This window comes from Copadichromis virginalis, linkage group LG17, assembly GCF_057382275.1.
Source record: "Copadichromis virginalis isolate Kocher_CV1m ecotype Utaka linkage group LG17, C_Virginalis_male_GT1.1, whole genome shotgun sequence".
Classification (NCBI taxonomy): Eukaryota; Metazoa; Chordata; class Actinopteri; order Cichliformes; family Cichlidae; genus Copadichromis; species Copadichromis virginalis.
The window spans coordinates 22724603-22746526 of NC_140634.1; the positions used below are offsets into that span (position 1 = coordinate 22724603).

Sequence of the window (21924 nt, forward strand, 5' to 3'; positions counted from 1 at the left end):
ATGTAATGTTGGAGTACTGGGCCTCAGCGGTGAGGGGGGAGATGAGAAGGCTGCTGCTCTCTGACTGCGATTATCAGAGTCTGGCATCGCTGTAATTTCAGTGTTCAGATGCAATCGCTCCCTGCTACCCTCAGGAGTAAACAATAACAAGCACAAATACAATAGACAAACAAGGTCTGCAGGACATATAAGCACACACACACACAGGCATCCACAGAACCATAAACAATAAATGTAAACCACAAGAGTCTTCTGTTTTCTGTCTATATTTGGAAGAAGCTATTGCCCTCTAACTTTAGCCCACATTAACATGAGAAACCAGAAGACCTAGCCTACACAGCTGGACTCACATCACAGGTTAAATCTGAATGCAGTGGATTAATTAAGCAGAACTAACCGGAGGTGTTACATGTCATTTTGCTGTTACACATACAAAAGCACCACTTTACAAGTAAATGCAGGTTGTTGCGTTGGGCTCGAAGACCTCACATTTCTGATCACAGAGCAACACCTGGTGGTCTCTAAAGGAACAGCAAGCGACCAATTTACACTGATTATCCACAGGCTGAGGACCATCTAAGCAATAACCTATGCATATGATAAGGTCGGGGCATTTGTTTGTCATTTATACTTTTGTTAGTTTGTTGAGATTTTTTTAAATGAGAGTGCCCACCAAACAAAATCACTGTGTGAAATAAGTACACTTTATTGGTTAGTGCAAAGTTTGCACTATTGACCATGTACGAAGAAGAAAAAAAACTGTAATGTTCACTGATCAACTGCAAAATTAAAGGCACTGACAGACTGACAGCTTTGAGAGCTGAAATATACCTTTAACATTTACTTTGTTTCATTAAAGCTCAGTTGCAACAACTTTTTAAACGTAGCCTGGTTCCCATAAAGCACCAAACTGTGAAGTGGAGTGAGGAATGAATGAATCCACTCAACACCTCAAACACTCTTTCAGACACTAACTCGCTCATCTGCCTTCACACACACTTATGAACATGACTGACATCCCATTCTTAATCGATAGGGTTTAATGTCTGCCCACGATTTAAAGTTATAACAGCTTCAACTCTTCTGGGAAGGCATTTCAGAAGGTTTAGGAGTGTTTATGGGAATTTCTGACCATTCTTCCAGAAACACATTTGTGAGGTCAGACGGTGATGTTGGATGAGAAGTCCGAGGTCACAGTCTCCACTACAATTCAGCCAAAAGGTGTTAAAGTCGGGACTCTGTGCAGACCAGTCAAGCTCTTCGACACTAAACTCACCCATACATTTCTTTAGGGACCTGCTTTGTGCACTGTTGCAGTTACGTTGGAACAGAAAGGGTCCAACCTCAAACTGTTCCCACAAAGTTAGGAGCATGAAAATGTCCAAAATGTCTTAGCATGCTAAAACATTAAGAGAACATGTCCAGAGGGGGCATCAAACAGATTTCATTGCGCTTAGTGATGCAAGGCTTGGATGCAGCTACTTGGTCATGGAAACCCATTCCATGAAGCTCTGTTCTTCTGAGCTAATGTGATTGCCACATGAAGTCTGGAGGCCTGCAGCGATTGCTTCTGCAGAAAGTTAGTGCACAGAGTTCACCATGTGCCTTGGCATCTGCTGACCCTGCTTTATGGGTCCTACCACTTCATGGCCAAGTTGCTTCCACTTTTCACTAACAATTGACTGTGGAATATTTAGTGGTAGTCTGCATGTCTAGCTGCTTGCCTTTTATACACCAGTTTCCATGCAAGTGATTTTTGGCAATATAGCGTATCATGGCTGATAAAGATAAAGTATAATAAGAGAAGCATTGAGGTCAAATGCATATTCGTACAGAAATATCTCAAGAATTACAAGCACGCCAAGCTGGAGCCACTGAGCAAATGCATTTCCATGAAAACAGCAAAGCCATTATAAAACCACTTAATAAATCTCACTGGAGTATCACGTCGACATTCATCTCATCTATCAGAGTTTATTTGGAGGAAAAACAGATACAGGAAGTGATGAAAGGGTGACGTTCTGTGTAAGAGCTTTATTTTCTCCATATATTTTACAAATACAAGCGCAAATGTTCATTAGACTCTGGACAATAACATGTCTGAAGTACTTTGAAGAGATAATGGAAATGAAGATCCCACCAGTTTATCTGCAAAAAGAAAAGCAAAGGTTAGGAACAAGTTTCAAACATTTAAAAATGAAATCCACAACTCTGAAAACTACTCGGTCAAATTTCTAGTCTACTTTACTAGAACTTAGGACCCTTCCACAGCTAGTTTTCATTACACTAGCCCAGTGGGGCTCTTTACATTACAGTCTACCACTGTTACCTCCTCTGTTAAGACCAGCCTCAGTTCCTGAGTTCAGCAGAGGTTGAGGAGGAGTAGATTAGGTCGGAGAGGAGAATTAGTCATGAAAGAATCTGACAGCTTTTGGGAATTTAAAGACATGCATAGCTAAGTGGGAATCTTTTGGGAGGAGAAAAAAAAAAGGGGGGGGGGGGGGGGTTTCCGAGGTCAGAAAGTTAAGAGTGAAGGGAAGTTAGAGTGAATGAGGATCATAATGAAGGGATGAGTCACAGGAAAAATTGTAAATGGATGGAGGAAGATAGAAAAGTGGGAGAGAAAATTGAAGACGTGGTTAAAACTTACAAAGCAGCGGCTCCAGAGATGATCTCAATGAGCTCCTTGGTAATGACGGCCTGTCTGGTACGGTTGAAGGTGAGGGTCAGCTTGTCAATCATCTCAGCTGAAGCGAAGGGAGAGAAAAATCAGTCACGGTCAAATTTAAATCTTTATGGTGGAAGGATTAAAAGCATGACTCAGCACAAACTAAATCATAACACGTTACAGTTATAGAAACCCATCGCCTCCAACTCCTCTCAGCTTGTTTTCTATTCGTCATTGTTTGAAGCCTTTAAGAGCATTTTAAAGAAGAAACACTGGCAGCCACCACTGCTGCCCGTCAGCCTCCTATTAGATGCACCTATGGTATCAATTTGAAAAGCCATCACCCCTTAGTTGATGTAGATGCAAGAATTTTAAAATCTAAGGCGACTTCCTTCTTGAGTCATCGTATTCACAAACTTTCGTGTCTATACCAACCACCCACCCACCCGGCAGGGTTGCGATAATACCCCATCAGCCTTTTACAACTGAGGGATAAAAACCCAGTCATCATGACTTTGGATTCTGTTACCATTAATAATTATTAACATACCAAATCTGCTTACATTTGTCTATAACATGCCCCATTTCAATGTCTACCAAGATCCAAGAGGTGTCAACTTAATTGATTTGACAAAAACAACTCCTTTAGCAATGACATGAATCTAAAGACCTAAAAGTGCCCTTGTTAGCAGGCTGAAACTGGAAGAGCAACCAAGGAAGTCCCTCAAGCCTGCTTGAGCTTGGATGAACCATGGATGAACCATTTTTAATTTCCCTTCGAACCTCTTATGCAATTTGTCATTTTATTTGGGTTCCTTTTTGTTATGCATCTTTAATTACTTGCATCTATAGATAATGCTGGTGTTATACTGTAAATGAAGGCTATTTCCCAATAATTTTAAGTTAATTTGAATTAAACCCATTTGAAATGCTAAACCCAGAAATACTCAGCACTTATGCTATAAGTAACTTTCCATAAACTGCTATGACCACCTTATCGGTCTTTAAACACTTAAGCTTTCTCATGACAGTGTTATGAAACATCTCATATTAGCTGCTATGCTAGCTACTGCTTATATATTTAGATGTTGTTTCCAAAGGCGACATAGCTGTTGGATGATAACTGTTAAAGAAATATTCTAACATCAGTGCATCTTTTAAAATGAGAAATAGTATCAGCAGCACTCTGACTTCTAGAAGAAAACAATAAAAGACTGCACGTTTGGCAGGAAGTTCAGATTCTTACAGGCGTTGTTGCTGGCGCTGTCCATAGCAGTCATCCTGGCGCTCTGCTCGCTGGTGGACGACTCTCTCAGGGCCAGGTAGATGATGTTGACCAGAGTGAACTCCTGGTAGTTCCTTAACACATCAGCATCAATGTCATCATAGATGCCCATGCTCTCTGTTGAGGGAGAAGAGAGATGATCAACATCTCTGATGGCTCCGTGTTAAACGGATTTAACAAAACAACTGGTGCTACCTGAGTTAGCAACTGTGTCTATGGAATAAATGGGCTTCTGGTCCGTCTTGTAGGAGATAACAGACCTGCATGACAGGGAGGGTCGGTTAGCTTTGATCTGGATAATAAAACAGAAGGAAAACAGTGAAACCTCAAAGCCTGTTTGTACCTGAATCTATTGAAGATGACTGAACCCTGGTCAAACTCATATCCGGAGTTGAGGAGCTCAGCGGCAATGACTGAAGCGTCACCAAAGGTGGGGGGCTTGCGGCCAATCTCCTTGCAGTTCAACATGATGTGTTTTCCATGAGTTCTAAGGCAGAACAAGAGTCGTCGTGATCAGAGCTCAGTAATCAGTCTTAGACTAGATCCTCAGTCCTCAGCTTGAGCTTGCCATCAAAGCTGTCCTACAGTATGGATGGAAGGAGACACGCCTCCAATCCAGAGTTTGAAGGTTTACGTTAACTTTGTGTCATAACTGTGCATGTGACAAGAGTCAAAGCTCAGAGGAAAGAAGCAGCCTTCTTAAAGCCAGACTCCACTGCAAAAAACAGAATTACATTTCACAGAAAACTGGAGCTGCAGTTCTGTTTCTGTGACCTTTGAGTTTTAATGCATGAATTAACACATTAAAATATCAAGGTCACACAATAATACAAATCAACCCAGTAAAGTAACAGCAGACAAACAGCTCCTGTGCGAGATAAAATTATACCCTCAACCCCCCAAAAAAGGAATTAAAAACAAAACATTGAGGTAGCCTAAATATTACTTTAATACACCTTCCATGGAATAAAATAACCAATATTCACATAGCATAAAGGACAGAAAAAAAAAGAAAAGAAAAAAGCTAAATATCCCTAAATACCTGCTGAGTGAAGCCAAACACTAGACTACATTCACATCCTTTCACAGTGAGATGATGAAGATGATGATCATTACACTGATAAAATGATATAATGATGAAAACCTTGAACACACCTGTGCAGCAGAGCCTTGAGCTTGTCTCCCACATTGATCACCATCACCTCCTTGCCAGCGCCGGTTAGGTTGGCGATCTCACTCTTGATGGTCTTTGCCACACCGGAGTGGATGGCGCCACAGAGCCCACGGTCGGAAGTCACACCAATGATCACGTGCTTGGCGGCTTTCTCCTCCGGGGCTTTGATGTCAGCCTTCTCATACAGGGCTGAAGAAAGCAGTAAAACCTTCAATCATCAACTGAATTGGAATCAATATTAAGCTTCAGTCAATGTGACAGTGAGATGTACATACCCAGAGAACCGGTGCCATAGACACGTGCTGGTTTCAGCTGCCTCTCAGCACGAGCATACTTGGCAGCGGCGACCATTTTCATGGACTTTGTGATTTTCTGGATGTTTTTGATGGATTTCAACCGAATGGTAACTAGAGGGAGAAAAGAAATGACAACTGAATGCAATTTCACACACTAAGAAAAGAGGTATCCATCCCTTTATTATTGGCGAACCTGCAAAAACACTTTAATTCTATTATTCACAAAACTAAAATTCAGCAAAATAATTGTAATTCACTTTAGCAGCTGTTAGTCTTTTTTTTTTTAAATTTCCCTTTTTCCTCTTTCATTATTCACTACTTTCTGATGTTCTCATCACAGCACCTATGGCTCAGGGTAGAAAGGTACTATGCAAGTACAAGTTCAAATTAGGTTTAACAGTTGTTAAATGTCTCCATTAGAGACTCATATTCAGCTTGAATTAGAATTTATGCAATATCCTCATGAACTGATGTTCATGAGAATATTAATCAAATTAAAGAGCTAATATTAATTAAATTTAACTTGTCTATTCCTTTTTCCATTTTGCTATGGAAAATTAAAAACAAAACACTGATTACACATAATATATACTGCTAATGAATTTAACACTCGTGTCACGGGTACTTCATATCAGCAGTTAACCAAATGCTAAGATATCAGGGCTGAAATAGATGGACTGAGATAACCCGAGACTGCCTGCTAGCCTTTGCATTAGCTTAATAAAAAAAGAATATATATTATGCTTTGTTCTGGTATCAAGTGACACCCAGTAAATGTTTGCAACTTTATTAAAGGGAATATTAAAGATTTTGTGTGAGACCATTCAGATTTTGTATCCGAGATGTGTTATGTTTCTATCAGAGTAGTATACAAAGTACTTACTGTCCTTCAAGGTAGCCATGTTCCTGACCTGCCCCCTGTGAACAGAAAGGGTGTATGTGAGCTTAACCGACAAGCTTCATCAATATCCAAATACATCCTAAACAGCAAAAACACCACTTTACAGCACAGACTCATGTTAAATGAACCTTTGATATAGATTTAGCTGTTTGCTAATCCTGAAGGAGAGCCCTCATCCTTTAGCTTGGTGGCTAACTACACGGAGAAAGCTGTGACAGTTCACTCTAGCTGTTCTTGTGCTGTGTTAGATAATGCAGTAAGATAAATCATCCAGGGGCACTGATAATATTTCCCCTTTCCCCTCATATTGAAAAACGTCAGCTCAGTTAGCATTAACGGCTAGCCGGCTGAACGTGTCCATTGGCAGCGCTGTCATTCATTAGCCGCGGCCTGCAAGATAGCGCGCCCTTGTATTCAATAACTGCAAACGGTGCAGTCTACACGTCACACACTTACTCCCGCTGCATATCTACTTGAAGTAAACTTATAAAATACTGCATTTAAGGCAGCGGAGAAAGTATAAGAAAATTATTCACTTTACCATTGTGGGGAGAACACCAAAGCGCTGCTCCTGGCGAACATGGTTAGTCCTATGAAGGTCAGACACGCAGGACTGCGCAGGCGCAAGTCAAAAGCAAAATGGACGAATTGATGCCTTCACGGACACGCGTCAAGATAAAGCTAATCTGTTCCATCCTTCGACAATTTTCCAAAAGTTAAATCAATTATTGTACATTATCGCAGTAATTTATCCAGCATGTGTTTACGCTATTTAACGTCTTTTTTTTTACAATACAGTCTCTCACGAAATGTAAATGTCCCCTTTTACCAGCTGAAAAGACTTCTGCTCTTTTTCCCAGGAAAAACAAATTAAAGAAAATTCTCGACTTACTGTCAAAATTCTTACCGTTAATGAAGTACTCCTGAAGAGTCATCTGTTCCCATGTAGCATACACAACCATACATACATCTTCCTTTTGTAGTTTATCTTTTACATGTAGTTTAAATAAAAATAAATTACTGAAAAATATTGAATTCCACAAAATATTTGCTTGGGCTATAATTAAGATTTTATTATATTAGCTAGAAACATCTTTTTTCTTTTTTCTTTTTTTGTTGGTTTGTTTCGAGTTTTTCTTCTTATTTAGCAAAAGAAAAGACTTTTAAATAATCTTTTACTCGTTTTTTCTTGTAGGACAATTAAATGAAACGCAGAAACATTAGTTAAATGTTAAAACAGTTAAAACATTTTGTGAATGTGTTTTCCGGAACGTTATGTACAAGAAAATTCCAGAAAACACAATCTTTATGAGGAGCACAAACGCGCAGCAAGAGTATCGCGAGTTTTTTCGTTTATTCGCGAGGGTATGACGTAGAAGCACACGCGGAAACTGTTTACCCTAGCAGCGAGCGCTCGTTTGAGCAGCTTTTCGAGGAAAAACACGTTTTTTAAAATCATTTTCTAAAGTGTTTCGTGTTAAAGTTAACTAGTCATAATGGGAAAAGCGGATTTTCTTTCACCCAAAGCGATAAGTAACCGAATAAAAGCCAAAGGTCTACAGAAGTTGAGATGGTATTGCCAGATGTGTCAGAAACAATGCAGGGACGAGGTAAGATGTTCATTAAATGGGTCTTTTTTTTAGGTGTATTCGTTGTACTTCTAAAGGATTTTAAACTCTAAACTGTGTTTTTGTTGGTGACAGAACGGATTTAAGTGTCACTGCATGTCCGAGTCCCACCAGAGGCAGCTACTGCTGGCCTCTGAGAACCCCACCAAGTTCATGGACTACTTCTCAGAGTGAGTTACGTCATGTTTCTTCTTCCGTCACGTTTGTGATTTAATGAAAAAGATCATAAGCCTTTATTCTTGTTGCTTTTCTCCCAGTGAATTCAAAAGTGACTTCCTGGAGCTGCTCAGGAGACGATTTGGTGAGATGGGGTTTGCTAGTCATCCAGATGTTTCTGCAGCAGCAGCTGTCTGTAGTCAGTTATAAGAATGTTTGTTGCTCCTTTCTCATCCACAGGGACCAAGCGAGTACACAACAACATCGTCTACAATGAGTACATCAGTCACCGGGAGCACATCCATATGAACTCCACGCAGTGGGAGACTCTGACCGACTTCACCAAGTGGCTGGGCAGAGAGGGTAAGCTGGTGTGAAACACTGAACTACAGGGTGGTCTGAAACCTACGAAAAGAATAAATATGGTCTGTGGAAATGCACTCTTGTGTTTTTCTTCTGTAGTAAAAGTGTTTTGATCACAGCCTAAGTGTTTTTGTGAGTAGTTTTCAGCAGGGTGAAATTAGGTGGGTGTTTATATATTGAGCAGCTTCGCGTTCAACTACAAACCACATCTAATCAATCATTTATGCAATGTTTTATTCTAAAAGAACACATTTAAATGACCAGTTAACAAAATAGTGTGTTGGGCTTGTTGATTGGACAGCTACGGGCTACTGATGGTGTTTCTTTTAACTGAAATGCTGGTAACAAGGGGAAGTTGCAGAAGTAGCAAAGATAGATGAGTTGAAATCCACAGCTACAGACAGAGCACGGGTAAGGTGAAAAAGACATCGTAGGCAGGGTGGAGTGGCTGCAGATGAGTGTCAGAGATGATTTGTGATAGAAGGAACACAGCAAGTGAAAGAGAAGGTTTACCAAATGGAGTGAGGCCTGCTAGAGAGCTGGAGGCGGCAGAATTGAAGATGTTAAGATTTTAATTCTGAGTGACCATGAGGGACAGGATTATAACTGAGTTTATCAGAGGAACGGCTCAGGTTGAGCAGTTTGGGGGCAAAGTTAGAGAGGCAATGCTGGGATGGTTTGGACATGTGCACAGGAGGGGCAGTGGATGTACTAGACAAAGGATGTTAGAGATGGAGCTGACAAGCAAGAGGAAAAAAAATAATCAAGGAAGACATGCAGAGGAGGATGCTAAGGATAAGGTGACACGGAGGCAGATGATCTGCTGTGGCAACCCTTAAAGGGAGAGGAAGAAGATTCAGCTGTGGTGAAAACTAGGTGAAATCAGTAATGAGTAGTTTTCACTTAGAGTCAGTATTTTTACCTTTCATCAAACCACCTGCTTCCACAGCTTGGGCAAAAAAAATTGACAATTTTTAAGGAGTGAAAAACCTGAAAAACTCTTTTCTTTGTATTATTGTAGGGTCTTTACAATATAAAGCACCTTGAGAAAACTGCTGTTGTGATTTGGTGCTATTTAGATACACAATTAAATTGAATTGGAAATTGATGTCCATTATGTATATGTAGATTGATGAGGCATTACAAATCACTGACTGGAAAATTGACAGGTCTCTCATCTAGATGTAACCTTTTTGCAGTTAATGCAAAGGAATATAATGGTACTTTAACCTTGTTTGAAATCGTCAACAGGTTTTTGCAAAGTTGATGAAACCCCCAAAGGCTGGTACATCCAGTACATCGACCGCGACCCAGAGACCATCCGACGCCAAGAGGAGCAGGCGAGAAAGAAGAAACAGGAGCTTGACGACGAGGAGAGGAGTGCCAGAATGATCGAGGAGCAGGTCCGCAAAGGCCGTGAAGGCAAAGGCACTGATGTGAGTACCAACAGGGCAGACCCAAGCCTTGTACTGTATTTGCTGGTTCAGCTCTTTATAATCAAGGTGGTTTTATTCTACAGGAAACTCCAGTCTACACAGAGCTCAAACGGGAGAGTGAGGAAGAAAAAGGTTTGTGTTTTTTCTTATTTTCTTAATACATTTGCTAGAAAGTTGTTTTTTTTTCCCCCTCACCCTTACTTATTTCTGTCTTACAGTTGCTTTCAACTTGGGTGCCTGTTCTTCTGTCGCTGGCCCCTCCAAATCAAGGTACAGAGGTCTCTGTGTAAGATACATTAATGTAAAATACTTCAGCCTCTAACTGAGTGCTCCTGTCCTCCTTTAGTTCGGTTCTGGGTGCTAGTGCGCTTAAAGCAGCATCATCTTCGTCTTCGACCTCAGTAAAAAGGAAAGACTCCAGCTCAGACTTCAGAGGAGGGGAAAAGAAGAAGAAATCAGCTTTGGAGGAGATCATAGAGGTTGTGATTCTTGTTTTGTTTGCATTGTCTTCGGTTAACTGCAGCCAGGTTCATTGATCAGGTATGTGATTCCTTTTTGCACAGATGGAGAAGAAAAAACAACAGCAGCAGCAGCCGGTGAGAACTGATGACTGGCTGCAGCCCAATATTATAGTAAAAGTAATCACCAAAAGACTGGGGGAGAAATACCACAAAAAGAAGGCTGTCATCATGGTAAAGTATTTTCTTTAGATTTAAATTTGGGTTGCAGTGTGTAAACTTTAAAGGTCTGTGGTGCTTACATCTGCGGATCCTTTTCATTCATAGGAGGTACGAGACAAATACACCGCAGTGGTAAAAATGATCGACTCTGGAGACAAACTGAAACTGGACCAGAATCACTTAGAGACAGTTATACCTGCCCCAGGTATAAATCACAGCTCTATAAATCACAGAAAAACCGTTCTTGAAATGTTAATTGTTCTGGTAGTAAACCTGTTCTCAAACTTGCTGCAGGTAAACGAGTTTTGATCCTGAACGGTCCTTACAGAGATATGGAGGCTCTGCTAGAGGGCATTGATGAAAAACATTTCAGCGCTGCACTCACTCTTGACTCTGTAAGTATTTTGACCTTTCCGCTTTTAATCATCCAAAGGAAGTCCCTGTGATGTTAAAACATAGTTTTGTCTGTAAAAGTTAATGTACTTCTGTAGTCAAAAGTCTTCACATTGCTTTGTTTGTTCAATCAATATTACATATGAGTCCTTATGTTTATAAAGAAAAAAAGAGCTTTTGTGAATAACAAATTGCTTAATTTATTTTTTAATGCAGAATTCTCTTAAGCAATCATTTCTGATGGCACTGAATTAAACAGTGTTTAAACCATTAAAATTAGTAAGTTTGCTAATAATGATGGAGCTAATAGAAGCAGTCAACAGAAACAAAATATTAGCGCTGTTTTAACAGCACCCTCATCATCTGTGAGCAAATGCACCCTCTTCAGAGTGCGCCCAAATGCTTGTTGATGGAGCTGCAGAAGCTGGTGATAGCCTAACTTACTCAGCCCGATGGTGGACACGTACATGCTCATGCAAGTTAGCCGTGTTTGAGTACTTTTCTCGCACTATACGTCTGCACAAGTGGCACACCGCTTTGGTTACATCCTTAGGTTTACCTCTTTCATCGGGGTTAAAGCCAAAGAAATCCTAAATTGGCGACTTTATATATTTTTTTAGTGCTGTGAGCGTTAACGCGCCGTCATCACGACTAACGCGATTAACAATTAACCCATCTGGAGCGCAGACTGAGTCTAAATCCCTGAAATGTCTCTGTCAACGCATTTCGGCAGTTTGTCCAAATTTTTTTCATTCTGCGCTCCAGATGGGTTGAGAGCATTAAAAAATTTTAATCGTGATGACCATGTTTAAGCCGCATTAACGCTAACGGTGTTTTTTTTTTGTTTGTTTGTTTGTTTGTTTTTTGGGGGGGGGGGAAACTAGTTCGTCCATGTTTGGACTTCTTCTGTGTTGTAAATGCGCAAATCAGTCCGTGCATAATTACATAGCCCCGCCCATCAAAAAGTCTGCACATGCACGAATATAAAAAAAGATCAGCTAAATGATTTAAGGTGTGTCAGACAGTTTAGGAATAATCTAATTTCACAGTATTCATTATATATTGAAAGGAAAAACATTTAGTCAGGCTGTAATAGGTCCGACTATGACCAAATTATTGCTCCCTGTTTTCAGGATTAATATTTTGGGTTTGTTTTAGGTATTGTCAAAGTTCTGTTCTGCTGTAGCCATTCAAATGTCTTTTCTTCTTCATCCTCAGGGACCTCAGAAAGGAAAGAGAGTGGACATTGCCTACGAGGATTTCTCAAAACTGGCCTGAATAAGCATACTTCCTGTTTAAACCTCAGGTAGCTTTTTAGCTGAAGGACTCTACTGTGTCAGAGTTTATTCCCCGGGAATCTCTTGTGTATGTCCCATATTTCACCTGCTTGAACAAACCAGAAGAACTTTGAGCAGTTTGTTTTTGTTTGTTTTTATTTAGTATTTGAGTCAGTTTTGACATTTCAGATGTATATTTTCTCAAAATAAATTTGACAAAAGTTACTCCTGGTGTCCTCTGGAAAATAAGATTAATAAATTTAGTTGCACATCAATGGAAAAAAAGACATTCCCCTTCACTCATATGGTTCTAATTTTCTCTACTGACCCCTGGGGATTAATAGCAGGACAGGGTAATTTAGTGTGGATCTGGCTTCTCAGGGCATGTGGAGGAAGCTGCTTAGATTTGGGACAATGTATTGTGAGTAGTGGCCGTCAATGAAGCCCTTCCCACTGTTGTGAATGAACCAGCAGTAGACGTTGGAGCCACGCTTCTTATCACGCCTGTAGTCCTTCTGCCACCCCCTGACACACACAAAAACAAGAATGTAAAGTTTTAACAAGAAGGTTTCTTATTAACATTTTTTTTATTGTTGTTTTTGTTTTTGTCTTTTTTTTTGTGGCTCAAGACATACCTGGTGACAAGCAGCTTGTTGCCCTTCACTTCCATAGTGGCCTCCTTCTTTAGGGGGTCAGCTCCTTTGTGGATGTCGTATAAGATGACCTCAGGCTCAATGGAAAACTGCCCTGTGGGACCACATTTTTAGCTTAAACTCTATCTTTGATATTTAGTATATTGTAAGCTCAAACATGAGCTGAATTAACACAAAAAGACAATATGAGAGCAAGAAAAGTTCTGCTTCAAATGCATTTGCACTATTGCATCTCGCAAGGCCAAGATTATTGGCCTTACGAGACTGGCCTTATGTGATTAAGTGTTGCGGTTGGTGCCAGATGGGTTGGTCTAAGTATTTCAGAAACTGCTAATCTGATGGGATTTTCCCAGAGAGCTATTTCTAAGGTTTACAGAGAATGGTCACCCAGTTCTCTGGGAGAAAAATTCATTGAGTTAGAGGAGAATGGCCAGACTGCTTCAAGCTAAAAAGGCAACGATAAATAAAATAACCATTTGTTACAACCAGCGTGTACAGAGAAGCATCTTGAATCTTGAAGCAGATAGACCACACCAGGAGAAAACCACAATGGTTAAAACTCCTGTCAGCTAAGTACAGGATATTAAAGCTATAATTTATACAAGCTCACCACGATTGAATACTAGAAAAAAATTGCCTGGTTTGAGTCTAACAACCACAAATAATACTTTGAACAAACAAAAACATGATGTTTTAAAAGTAGTTAAATAACTGGGATGTCACTTTTGACCAAAAGAGTCATGACTCTGATTTTTAATTGAGCAGTCTTAATTGTGCTTACTGAACTTCAGTGGTCTTCTTTGTACTTTGTATTGTATGGCAAACACTTCAATATTTATATCAATAATTACATCTTCTTCTGTTCCACATTTGCATGGGGTTCCTCAAGGCTCGATCATGCGGCCCATGCTGTTTTTATTATCTTACCTCTGGGCCATTGCTAGCTCCTTGATTAGTATCTTATAACACTGCCATGCTTTACTTCTCTATTAAACGTAACAATTTTGACAACATTAATGTTTGATTACTGTGAGGATACTGTGTGTTTCACTCCACCTAGACCTACCTATGAGTCCGTGGACTAGAGGTGAATACTGGTTCTCATTGGGAATGTAAATCCCAAGAAAGTCAACATTAACAGGGTGTTTCTTCCACACACGGTGAAGCAACACCATCACCTGGGTACTATTATTTATTGTGATGATGACATTAGAATTCTTTACAATGGAAATCCTTATCCTGAAATAGAAACAAAACAACTTTAGCCCAAAGGATCTGACAGCAAGGTAGAAACAGCAATTAAAGGTAAGTCAGCTACCCATCCTGTCTTATTTCAGCTGTAGACCCCCAGGTGAAGGAGTGGTTGTTTCTGCCATCAGTCATGGTGATCCCATCAGTACTGACAATCACACTGATTCCGTCCGGCTGGTAGTAGATGCCGATGGTGCCAAAGTAGGTGCGTTTGTTCACTTTCTTAGAGCCAATTAACTGACCATTCACAGTTACACCTTAAGGACAGGAGAGGGAGGTTAATCTATGAACTATTGTGCCGCATAATATTCAGTTAAATTTGGAATTTAATAGACTAAAGATTGAATAAATTAAAATTCACTTCAGGTCTGCAACATAAACTGTACATAAAAGATGGAGTGCTTTATTCATTTTTTTTCTACTGACCAGCAGGGGGTGACTTTTCTGGTTACAAAAATAAGTCAGATTGTGAGGAAGCCTCTGACAAAATTACCTTTCCTCTTCCTTTTAATTCCTCAGAAAGCATTTTCCTAATGAGTCTAGGGATTTATCTTATTTAGCCTATTGCGGTATGCTGTTGTTTGTGAATTATAATGGCTACTAGAGAGTGGTTAGTGTCCTCTGGTTCTCTGGGTCCTCACATGTGTTGTCTAGTTTCAGAAAACCAAGATGGTGACTGCTAAAATGCTACCATTCTGACATAAAAATGGAAGTCCAACCAACCACCAATATCATTTTGGCTCCTTCAATCTTTTCTATACAGCTTATGATCTGCAAATTACTTAGAGAAGTCGTCATGGTTGTTTACAGTAGTAAACTGTAGATATAGTCATGATTAACAAAACACCAAAACATATTTCTTTGAACATTTACTACCTGTTCCACTGTCAGAAAGCAGGTTAAGAATATGACCGGGTTTGGAGTCAATGTTGAAGCAGATGTCCATGTTACTTCTGGGCAGATGGATGATGAAGTGAGGGTCGTTATCCACTGGAAGAGATGCACTGAGCTGGTTACTCACTATGTCGTGTTCACAGGGAACACTGCAGCTGGAAAGGTACTCATGATGCTTAGTAAGAGTGTGTACAGCCTGTATTACCAAGGTTAACCCGTTCCGGCAGAGTGATCTCCTCTTTTGGACCCTCCAAAACCTCACCCATTGAGGGTGCTGGGGTTGACATGACCCAGGGTGGAGGCTGGTACACAAGAACTTCCACAGGAGGTGGACCACTTGATCCTCCTCCTGTAAACATGTGAGAGAATAAAGTATTATATTTTGCATGTACAGCATTTCATTCATATATGTATGATCCCATTTTGTGCCCTTTTATTCTACATGTGCTTTAAATGCTTTAGGATCCTTTCCCTTCCTCATCTTCCTCAGCCATGTAGCACCTGTTTTGTTTAGTGTCATGCTGCCGTTTGCCATGCACCTGAGCAGCAGCCATGTTTGGGGTCCTTTGGAGAGTCAGCCAGCAACCTCTCCGTGGCGTCCCCGCTCTCCACTAGCAGAGCGGTGAACGGAGTGACAAACTGATGCTCCACAGCCAGAGTCATAATCCGCTGGGTGATCTTCCTCTTTTTGACAGCTGTTGTAGCCAGAGACCTGGAGGGGAGCCACACCGCAGCTGTCAAATACTGACAATTCCACAAATTTGCTGTTGTCTTCAAGGATATTTATATAGAAATCATGTTTTCTTTCAGGGGTTTGACTCTGCTTGTATTAGAGGGCCACTGACATTACTTGGTGTTATATTCCAAATGATATTTCCATGTCAAGCTGAGATTTGGCAATAATGATCAACCAGAAATGTCTCCTATGTATAAAGAAATGAAGCAACTGGTCAGCCATCACCTTTCACTGATCAGCTGTTTAATGGTAAGGTAAGCCCACATCTGGCGGGCAAAGCCAGTGAAAGAGTGCTGCTGCTTGGCCAGCTCTGCGTCCAGCTCTGTGGTGTCGGCGTCCGTCTCCAAAATAATGTCCAGACGTGCCTGCAGGACGAAATGTACCACGGGATACTGGTAGTAAGGCTTCATTCCTTCATGTCCTTACTACTCGGGCTATTTTTTAAGTAAGCATGTTAGGTGTATGACTGGGTGTGTTGCACTTACAGCAGACCCCGTGGTGAGGCTGGTCAGCGTGTTGCTCTCAGACGGCAGCACCTTCCCAGCCACCACCAGCTCAGAGCCGCTGAAAAATTTATCAAAGTGATTCTGAGTGACTTCTGCAACTGAGTCCGCTTGGAATTGAACAGTGATTTTCCTCAACAGGGGAGAGGAAACCTGGCTATAAAACGCCTGTGGAGAGAGAAGAAAAGGAGGTGATAACCGACAGTTTTGATGGTTAAACGGGCCATCATTTTCTGCATCCAACAAAAAAGGTAGATTTTATCTTACAGGAAAAATCTGTTCTTTATTTGTACTGTGATTGGCACACCTTTTCATTACCAAACTGAGTCCCAGAAAATAGTTTACCAGTAAGTGGGAGTATGATGCCTAAAGATTAGATGCTTGAAGTAAAGGAATGCTTTGGACTTTAGGAAATTGGAAATTTGGAGGAAGAATGTAAGTGATGCAGAGTTGGATGGGGTTTTTTTGTTGTGTTTCCTTGCCGTACCCGTAGCTGCTTTGCTGCGTCGTGGTTGGCGTAGATCCTCTGAGCCATGCCCCTGTTCTCCATGGCAATACGTTCCAGGAAATCATAGTCCACGTCGAAACCGATGCCGAGTGAGAAGAGCGAAAACTCCTCCCTCATCACTCGCTTTACATTCTTCTGGATTGCACTGAGCTTGATCTCACCTGCAGAAAATTTGAATCAGCTGTTTCCATCTAAAACTACTTCTTCTACTCCACATTAAAGGCTTTAGAATCACCAACACCTAAAATCCTGGTATTAAAAGACTATACCAGTATTTCTATGACGCCTTCTTAACCACATATCATATACTGGATAAGAAAATGCAAACTTGTCTGCAGTAGGGCTGACTAGTTTATATGTCTTTGGTCAGATTAAGGGCTGAAAAATGCAGAATTTTCGAAACCTGCAGTTCTTTAAATAGCCATTTGGGGGTGGCTCCATTTGTGGCATGACCTCTTTGAGTGACAACTAGGAGTCAAAACAGGCTACTACCTGCCTGCAAAGCTTCACCTCAACTAGCCTGAGCCTTTTAACTGTTATTGTGTTGCTGCTGTGCAGTAAAATGGTTTGTTGTGTGGCTAACTGTACCAACAGATCATCCTAGAGATCTGTCTTTCAAATTTGGGGTTTGAAAATCTTCTGATGCTTTTTTAAAAATCTTATTAGCACTAATAGCTTGCTAACTCATCTTGCTAGGGTTAGCTGAAAGTGATGCATTCTTTTGTCCAAGTGTGGTCATTTCTGGCTCCAAAAGTCCAAGATGGCTAATGGGAATTATCTGAATCAGGCAGTCTTACCAACAGTGGGGTCTCCATCAGACACAAGAATGATCATGGAGACGGAGCGAGGGTCAATGACCCTGTGATTGGACGCTCTCACCAACATCTGAACAGCTCTCAGTAGGGCCTCGTTGATGTTGGTGCCTGCAGTCAGTAAAATCCAAACATTAACATGGGAATGGTCATTCGAGCACTCCTTTTGATAATAGTATAATAATTATTGTGTCATACCCCCATTGGGTTTAATGTTCTCAATGTATCTCTTGGCATCTGCAATCTGAATGGAGGAGCCAGGTACAAGCCCCTCACTCCAGCAGCGCACATTATGGTTAAAGTCTACGATGCTGAAGTAGTCATCGATGGTCAGGTCGTCCAAAATAGCTTTCATGGCCTGCACCGTCTGTGAGAGAAGCTTGGGTTTAAATGTATTCTGAAAAACCGCCACTGGGCTGCAGTGTTTTACAAAAGATGGAAGAGGTATGAAGATAGAGCAGAAGGAGCCAAAGTGCACCAAATGTTGACCAAAGAGTAAACAACTGTTGCTCACTTGCTTCATTTTGACCCCCCACATGGACCCGCTGACATCAATGACGAACACAATGTTTTTTGGAAGAGGGGAGAGGTTGGACGGAGCAAAGAAGTAAACAAAGTGGCCATCTGAGACCTGCGGGAATATGAAGAGATTGTCATTTCTAAAAGACTGTATCAATAAAATCGTCTTTTACATGATACTTGTAGGCTCAGTGTGTGATACCTGCAGTTCCCCAGCATTGCTGTCTCTGTTCACATCATATAAAACAGTAATGACACCTTCTACAGCGCTTTCTGTGCAGTTTTCACACTGCTTCTGTTGCTGTACGGTGGGCTTGAAGACAATGTGAGCCTGAGGACAAGAAGAAAAAAAGGGGAAAATATTTTTTTCAGTGTTTATTACTTAGTAAGTGGAGGTCTGTATATATATATATTACTAAAGTTTATTTTTTAATTAAGTCAGGATCACATTTATCAGTTAAAATGATATTTAAAATAAATTATATATATTTATTTTTAATGTATTTATTTTTTTCAGAATTAGTTTTATAGCTTTCTAACAAAAACGGTTCCGTAAAAGTTTGCCATGAGATCAAAGATAAATTAATATATTAAAAGTAAAACAAACATTTTCAGCTTTATGGCACTGTACTCATGGGTTACTTCGATCTCATGGATATTTATTTAAATTCAAAAAAGAGGAAGAAATTAAGATACTAAGAAACTGATAATTACAATAGGAAGACAAAATAATGTTATAATAACAACAAAACAGCTAATCTTATTATATTGTAAAGGTTTATATTTTACACATATACACATATTTCTGGTGTTACCTTGTCTTTGGTGGACGTTACTTTAATTAGATCTGCAAATTGTGCTCCAAAGGTGTTTGATGCCTTTACTGTTGCAATTCCTTGTGGCTCAAAGATGTACACGTCCACCTGAAATGTCACTGCATTAGAAAGGATCGCCAGGTGAAGTGCACGTCCACATTATTTGTGACCTTCTCACCTGGAGCTGTGGCACCAGCCTCCCTGGCTGCAGGTGCAGTGTATGCTCGTAAAGATTCAGCTTCCTGTGCATCATCTCCTGGTAGTGCAGCTCAAATTCAATATTGCTGCCTGAGGGCACATGGACCTCTGTTTTAAAGGTCTCCATGTCCTGGGAATTAGTCCTGTGAAGCAGAAAAAAACAAAAGAGTTTAACTGACAAGCTGCACAAAGGAGATGAAACCGAGAGGCTGTTTTGCTCCTGCACCTGATGATGCCGGCTGCCTTGTTTCTCGCTCTGGCCTGAGCGTACAGGTTCCTGGCCACCGCCTTCTCCTTCACTGAGCCCACAAACGTTATCCCATTCACATTCCTGAAGGGAATATACGGTTCAATTATATCTGCCCCTTTCACTGGATTGCTTGCACTGAGTGAATCTGGGCTCACATTGTGAAGTTGGTGATGAAAGCTCGTTTTGGGATCTGGACGTTGAAGGCAATGCTCTGGGGAGTGGAGCCTGAATTGACCACAGAGCTCCTGACGATGGTGTGGGAAAACCGTGAAGTGATGCGGCTTTCCACTTTGTAGCTCCTGACGGTGATGTCATCTCCACGGATGGCCTGTGCAGAGAATTAAGCAATATCTGAACGAGATTTTGAAATTTCCCGCACGTTTCATAGAGATGTTTAGCTTTTCTGATCAGGATCGTTTTTAACTTTGTTTTCTTTTGTTCACCAAGTTTTCCTACAGTCAAGTTTTCATAAGAGGTCTTTCTCTAATATTATATACTTTAAACCACAAACTCATTGCATTCTGTAGCAACATAAATCAAGTACAGTGCCTTTAATAAAGTTCTCTTTATTAATAAAAAATATTTGGGTAAGATTTGATCCCTAAGTGTCTCTACTTTAAGACCCAAAAGTATCAGATATTTGCTAAATGTTCATGGATTTGATCTTAATGCTTTTTTTCTGTTTTTAAATTACTTGCTCAAAGGCAGGGATGTGTCTAACCCATGGGGTGTCGGCACCCTAAAAACACCCTAAAAACTGTCTTCCATCATGTATATATGATAAATAAAGAAGCCCCTTTAAACATTTCTGTGATTATTGTACAAAGCTACATCATTCATTAATATGATGCATATTGTTTTGAAAGTATTGCAGTATTACAGTTTTAATTAACGAAAGGGTCTGAAAACTCCCAAATACTAGATAATGGCTCGGATTATTAAATGAAGCTAGTTTTTCACAGTGTATTTTTGTTTAATGTAATACATGATTTCCCACGAGCCCACATGACTATTATTGTCCCCCTCCCAAACCCCGGCCCCCATGGCCTCACAAATCCTGGAAACACCCATGTAGAGAGACATTAACATCAATTATTCCCTGTTAACGTATTTTGCTGCTGTTTAAGGTATAAGAAAAAAGAAAATCCAGAAAGAAAAGTCAGATTCACAAAACGTTTCCGCTAATTTAGCTTCTAAAGCAGAGAAACAGGGACAGCAAAGGGAAGCAGAGCAGGATTTACAGTGAACAAAGTCAATAACCTGTCAGTCACGAGGATCTCTTCAAACAGCGTATTGATTATCAGATAAGGTTAAACTCTGTCACAGTAGAGACTGCTTGAACAACAAGCGAGGGGTCATACCTCAAAGTCTTCCTGCTCCTCACTGGTCAAAATCGCTCTCTGAAATACACACAGAAGTGATCAGACTATCTTAATGTGCTCTCTGAGGTGAGATCATGCATCAGTAACTGTTATTAAATTTGAGCAGATGTAGAATTTAAAACTGGATCAGAGTGGCTTTGTTTGCTGAGCTTTTGTTTATTTTTGAAGAATCAATATGTGAATTCCATGGATTGCCGAATACAAGCGTTGCAACATCAGTGAGAAAGACAAACCCACATTTCAAGACTCTTTATGCAGTGTGCAGGTAAAATAAAAGTCCGACTTTTGAAAAGATGCTCTCACCTTATGTCTCTCCCGATGATCCTGCATCTGTGACTAGCAGAACAAAGAAAATGAAAGTAAATAAAAGATCTTTGGAAATGTTTTCCAGTCATTTAACGTCATTTAGACTCATTTCAGAGGTCAAAAAACTCTGATTTGCCTCTAATTTGAAGATTTCTTTTAGTTTGTTTTCATTTTAGCCACAATAAATATAAACATGTAAGAATCTTTCTTGATAGTATAACAATAAGCACGAATTTCAGGGAATAGCTGCTTGTAATTTGTTGTATTTGGACCTGTTGCAGGTCAAATTTCAAGACAGTGATTTAGATTTAATCTTACATATTTTATGCAGACTGGCTGTTACATGGAACACAAGTGGCTCTCTTGTAACATCAATGAAAAGCATAAAATTCACTTAAAATTACAGGCGTAAAAAATTGTGTCTTCAATATGAGGCCAAGACTACTAACACAGTTTTACTTAAGCTTAAGCTTGAATATATATGTAAATGTTTATTTTAACACCTCCCAACTCACCATCTCGTCCTCCCATTCCCCGTCTATCACAAACTCAAAGCAGCAGCCCTGATGAAGGAGCAGGAGCCCCAGAAGTAACACCTGAAGATGCCTCATGTTTCTAGGTCTGTGGGCTCGTGTGCACATATCCTCACACGGAAAACACACAATACAAAACAAAGCAGTGGGAGAGAGAGAGAGAGAGAGAGAGTCCTGCAGGGGAGCAGAGCTGAAGACCGAAGGTTAAAATCCACTGAAGTGATCAGCCCCAGTCAATATTTGTTGTGTTTCATGTAACCCACACTGCAGAAGGAAACTTTGAAACTCGGCCTGCAGTATGAGCAGG

The 21924-nt window shown here is 40.4% G+C and overlaps 3 protein-coding genes across 4 annotated transcripts; 1 reads left to right on the forward strand and 2 right to left on the reverse strand.

The window, feature by feature from the left end:
* Positions 1-2014: 2014 nt before the first annotated feature.
* Positions 2015-6949, reverse strand: atp5f1c (ATP synthase F1 subunit gamma). 2 transcript variants are annotated; one of them, XM_085437795.1, is made up of 9 exons: positions 6866-6949; positions 6307-6341; positions 5403-5534; positions 5109-5316; positions 4297-4440; positions 4149-4213; positions 3915-4070; positions 2651-2747; positions 2015-2148 (listed from the first exon to the last, which is right to left on the reverse strand). In XM_085437795.1, exons 1-9 carry the CDS (start codon positions 6904-6906, stop codon positions 2145-2147), a joined length of 882 nt encoding a protein of 293 aa, XP_085293921.1. In that variant the 5' UTR covers positions 6907-6949; the 3' UTR covers positions 2015-2144. The 2 variants fall into 2 exon arrangements, with proteins under 2 accessions (XP_085293921.1, XP_085293923.1); XM_085437797.1 differs by lacking the exon at positions 2015-2148 and having other exon boundaries at positions 2647-2747.
* A 672-nt stretch (positions 6950-7621) lies between these two features.
* Positions 7622-12482, forward strand: kin (Kin17 DNA and RNA binding protein). The gene is made up of 12 exons (XM_085437794.1): positions 7622-7934; positions 8028-8122; positions 8210-8253; positions 8349-8471; positions 9723-9907; positions 9991-10039; positions 10126-10177; positions 10254-10386; positions 10471-10599; positions 10693-10792; positions 10882-10982; positions 12199-12482. Exons 1-12 carry the CDS (start codon positions 7821-7823, stop codon positions 12256-12258), a joined length of 1185 nt encoding a protein of 394 aa, XP_085293920.1. The 5' UTR covers positions 7622-7820; the 3' UTR covers positions 12259-12482.
* Positions 12396-21766, reverse strand: itih2 (inter-alpha-trypsin inhibitor heavy chain 2). The gene is made up of 21 exons (XM_085437793.1): positions 21600-21766; positions 21082-21114; positions 20758-20796; positions 19552-19724; positions 19373-19477; positions 19127-19289; positions 18949-19056; positions 18336-18464; positions 18129-18245; positions 17813-17981; positions 17600-17725; positions 16782-16963; positions 16277-16462; positions 16017-16156; positions 15595-15767; positions 15261-15404; positions 15038-15151; positions 14229-14418; positions 13977-14149; positions 12893-13004; positions 12396-12782 (listed from the first exon to the last, which is right to left on the reverse strand). The coding sequence occupies exons 1-21, from the start codon at positions 21723-21725 to the stop codon at positions 12635-12637; spliced, it is 2850 nt and encodes a 949-aa protein (XP_085293919.1). The 5' UTR covers positions 21726-21766; the 3' UTR covers positions 12396-12634.
* Between the last annotated feature and the right edge of the window lie 158 nt (positions 21767-21924).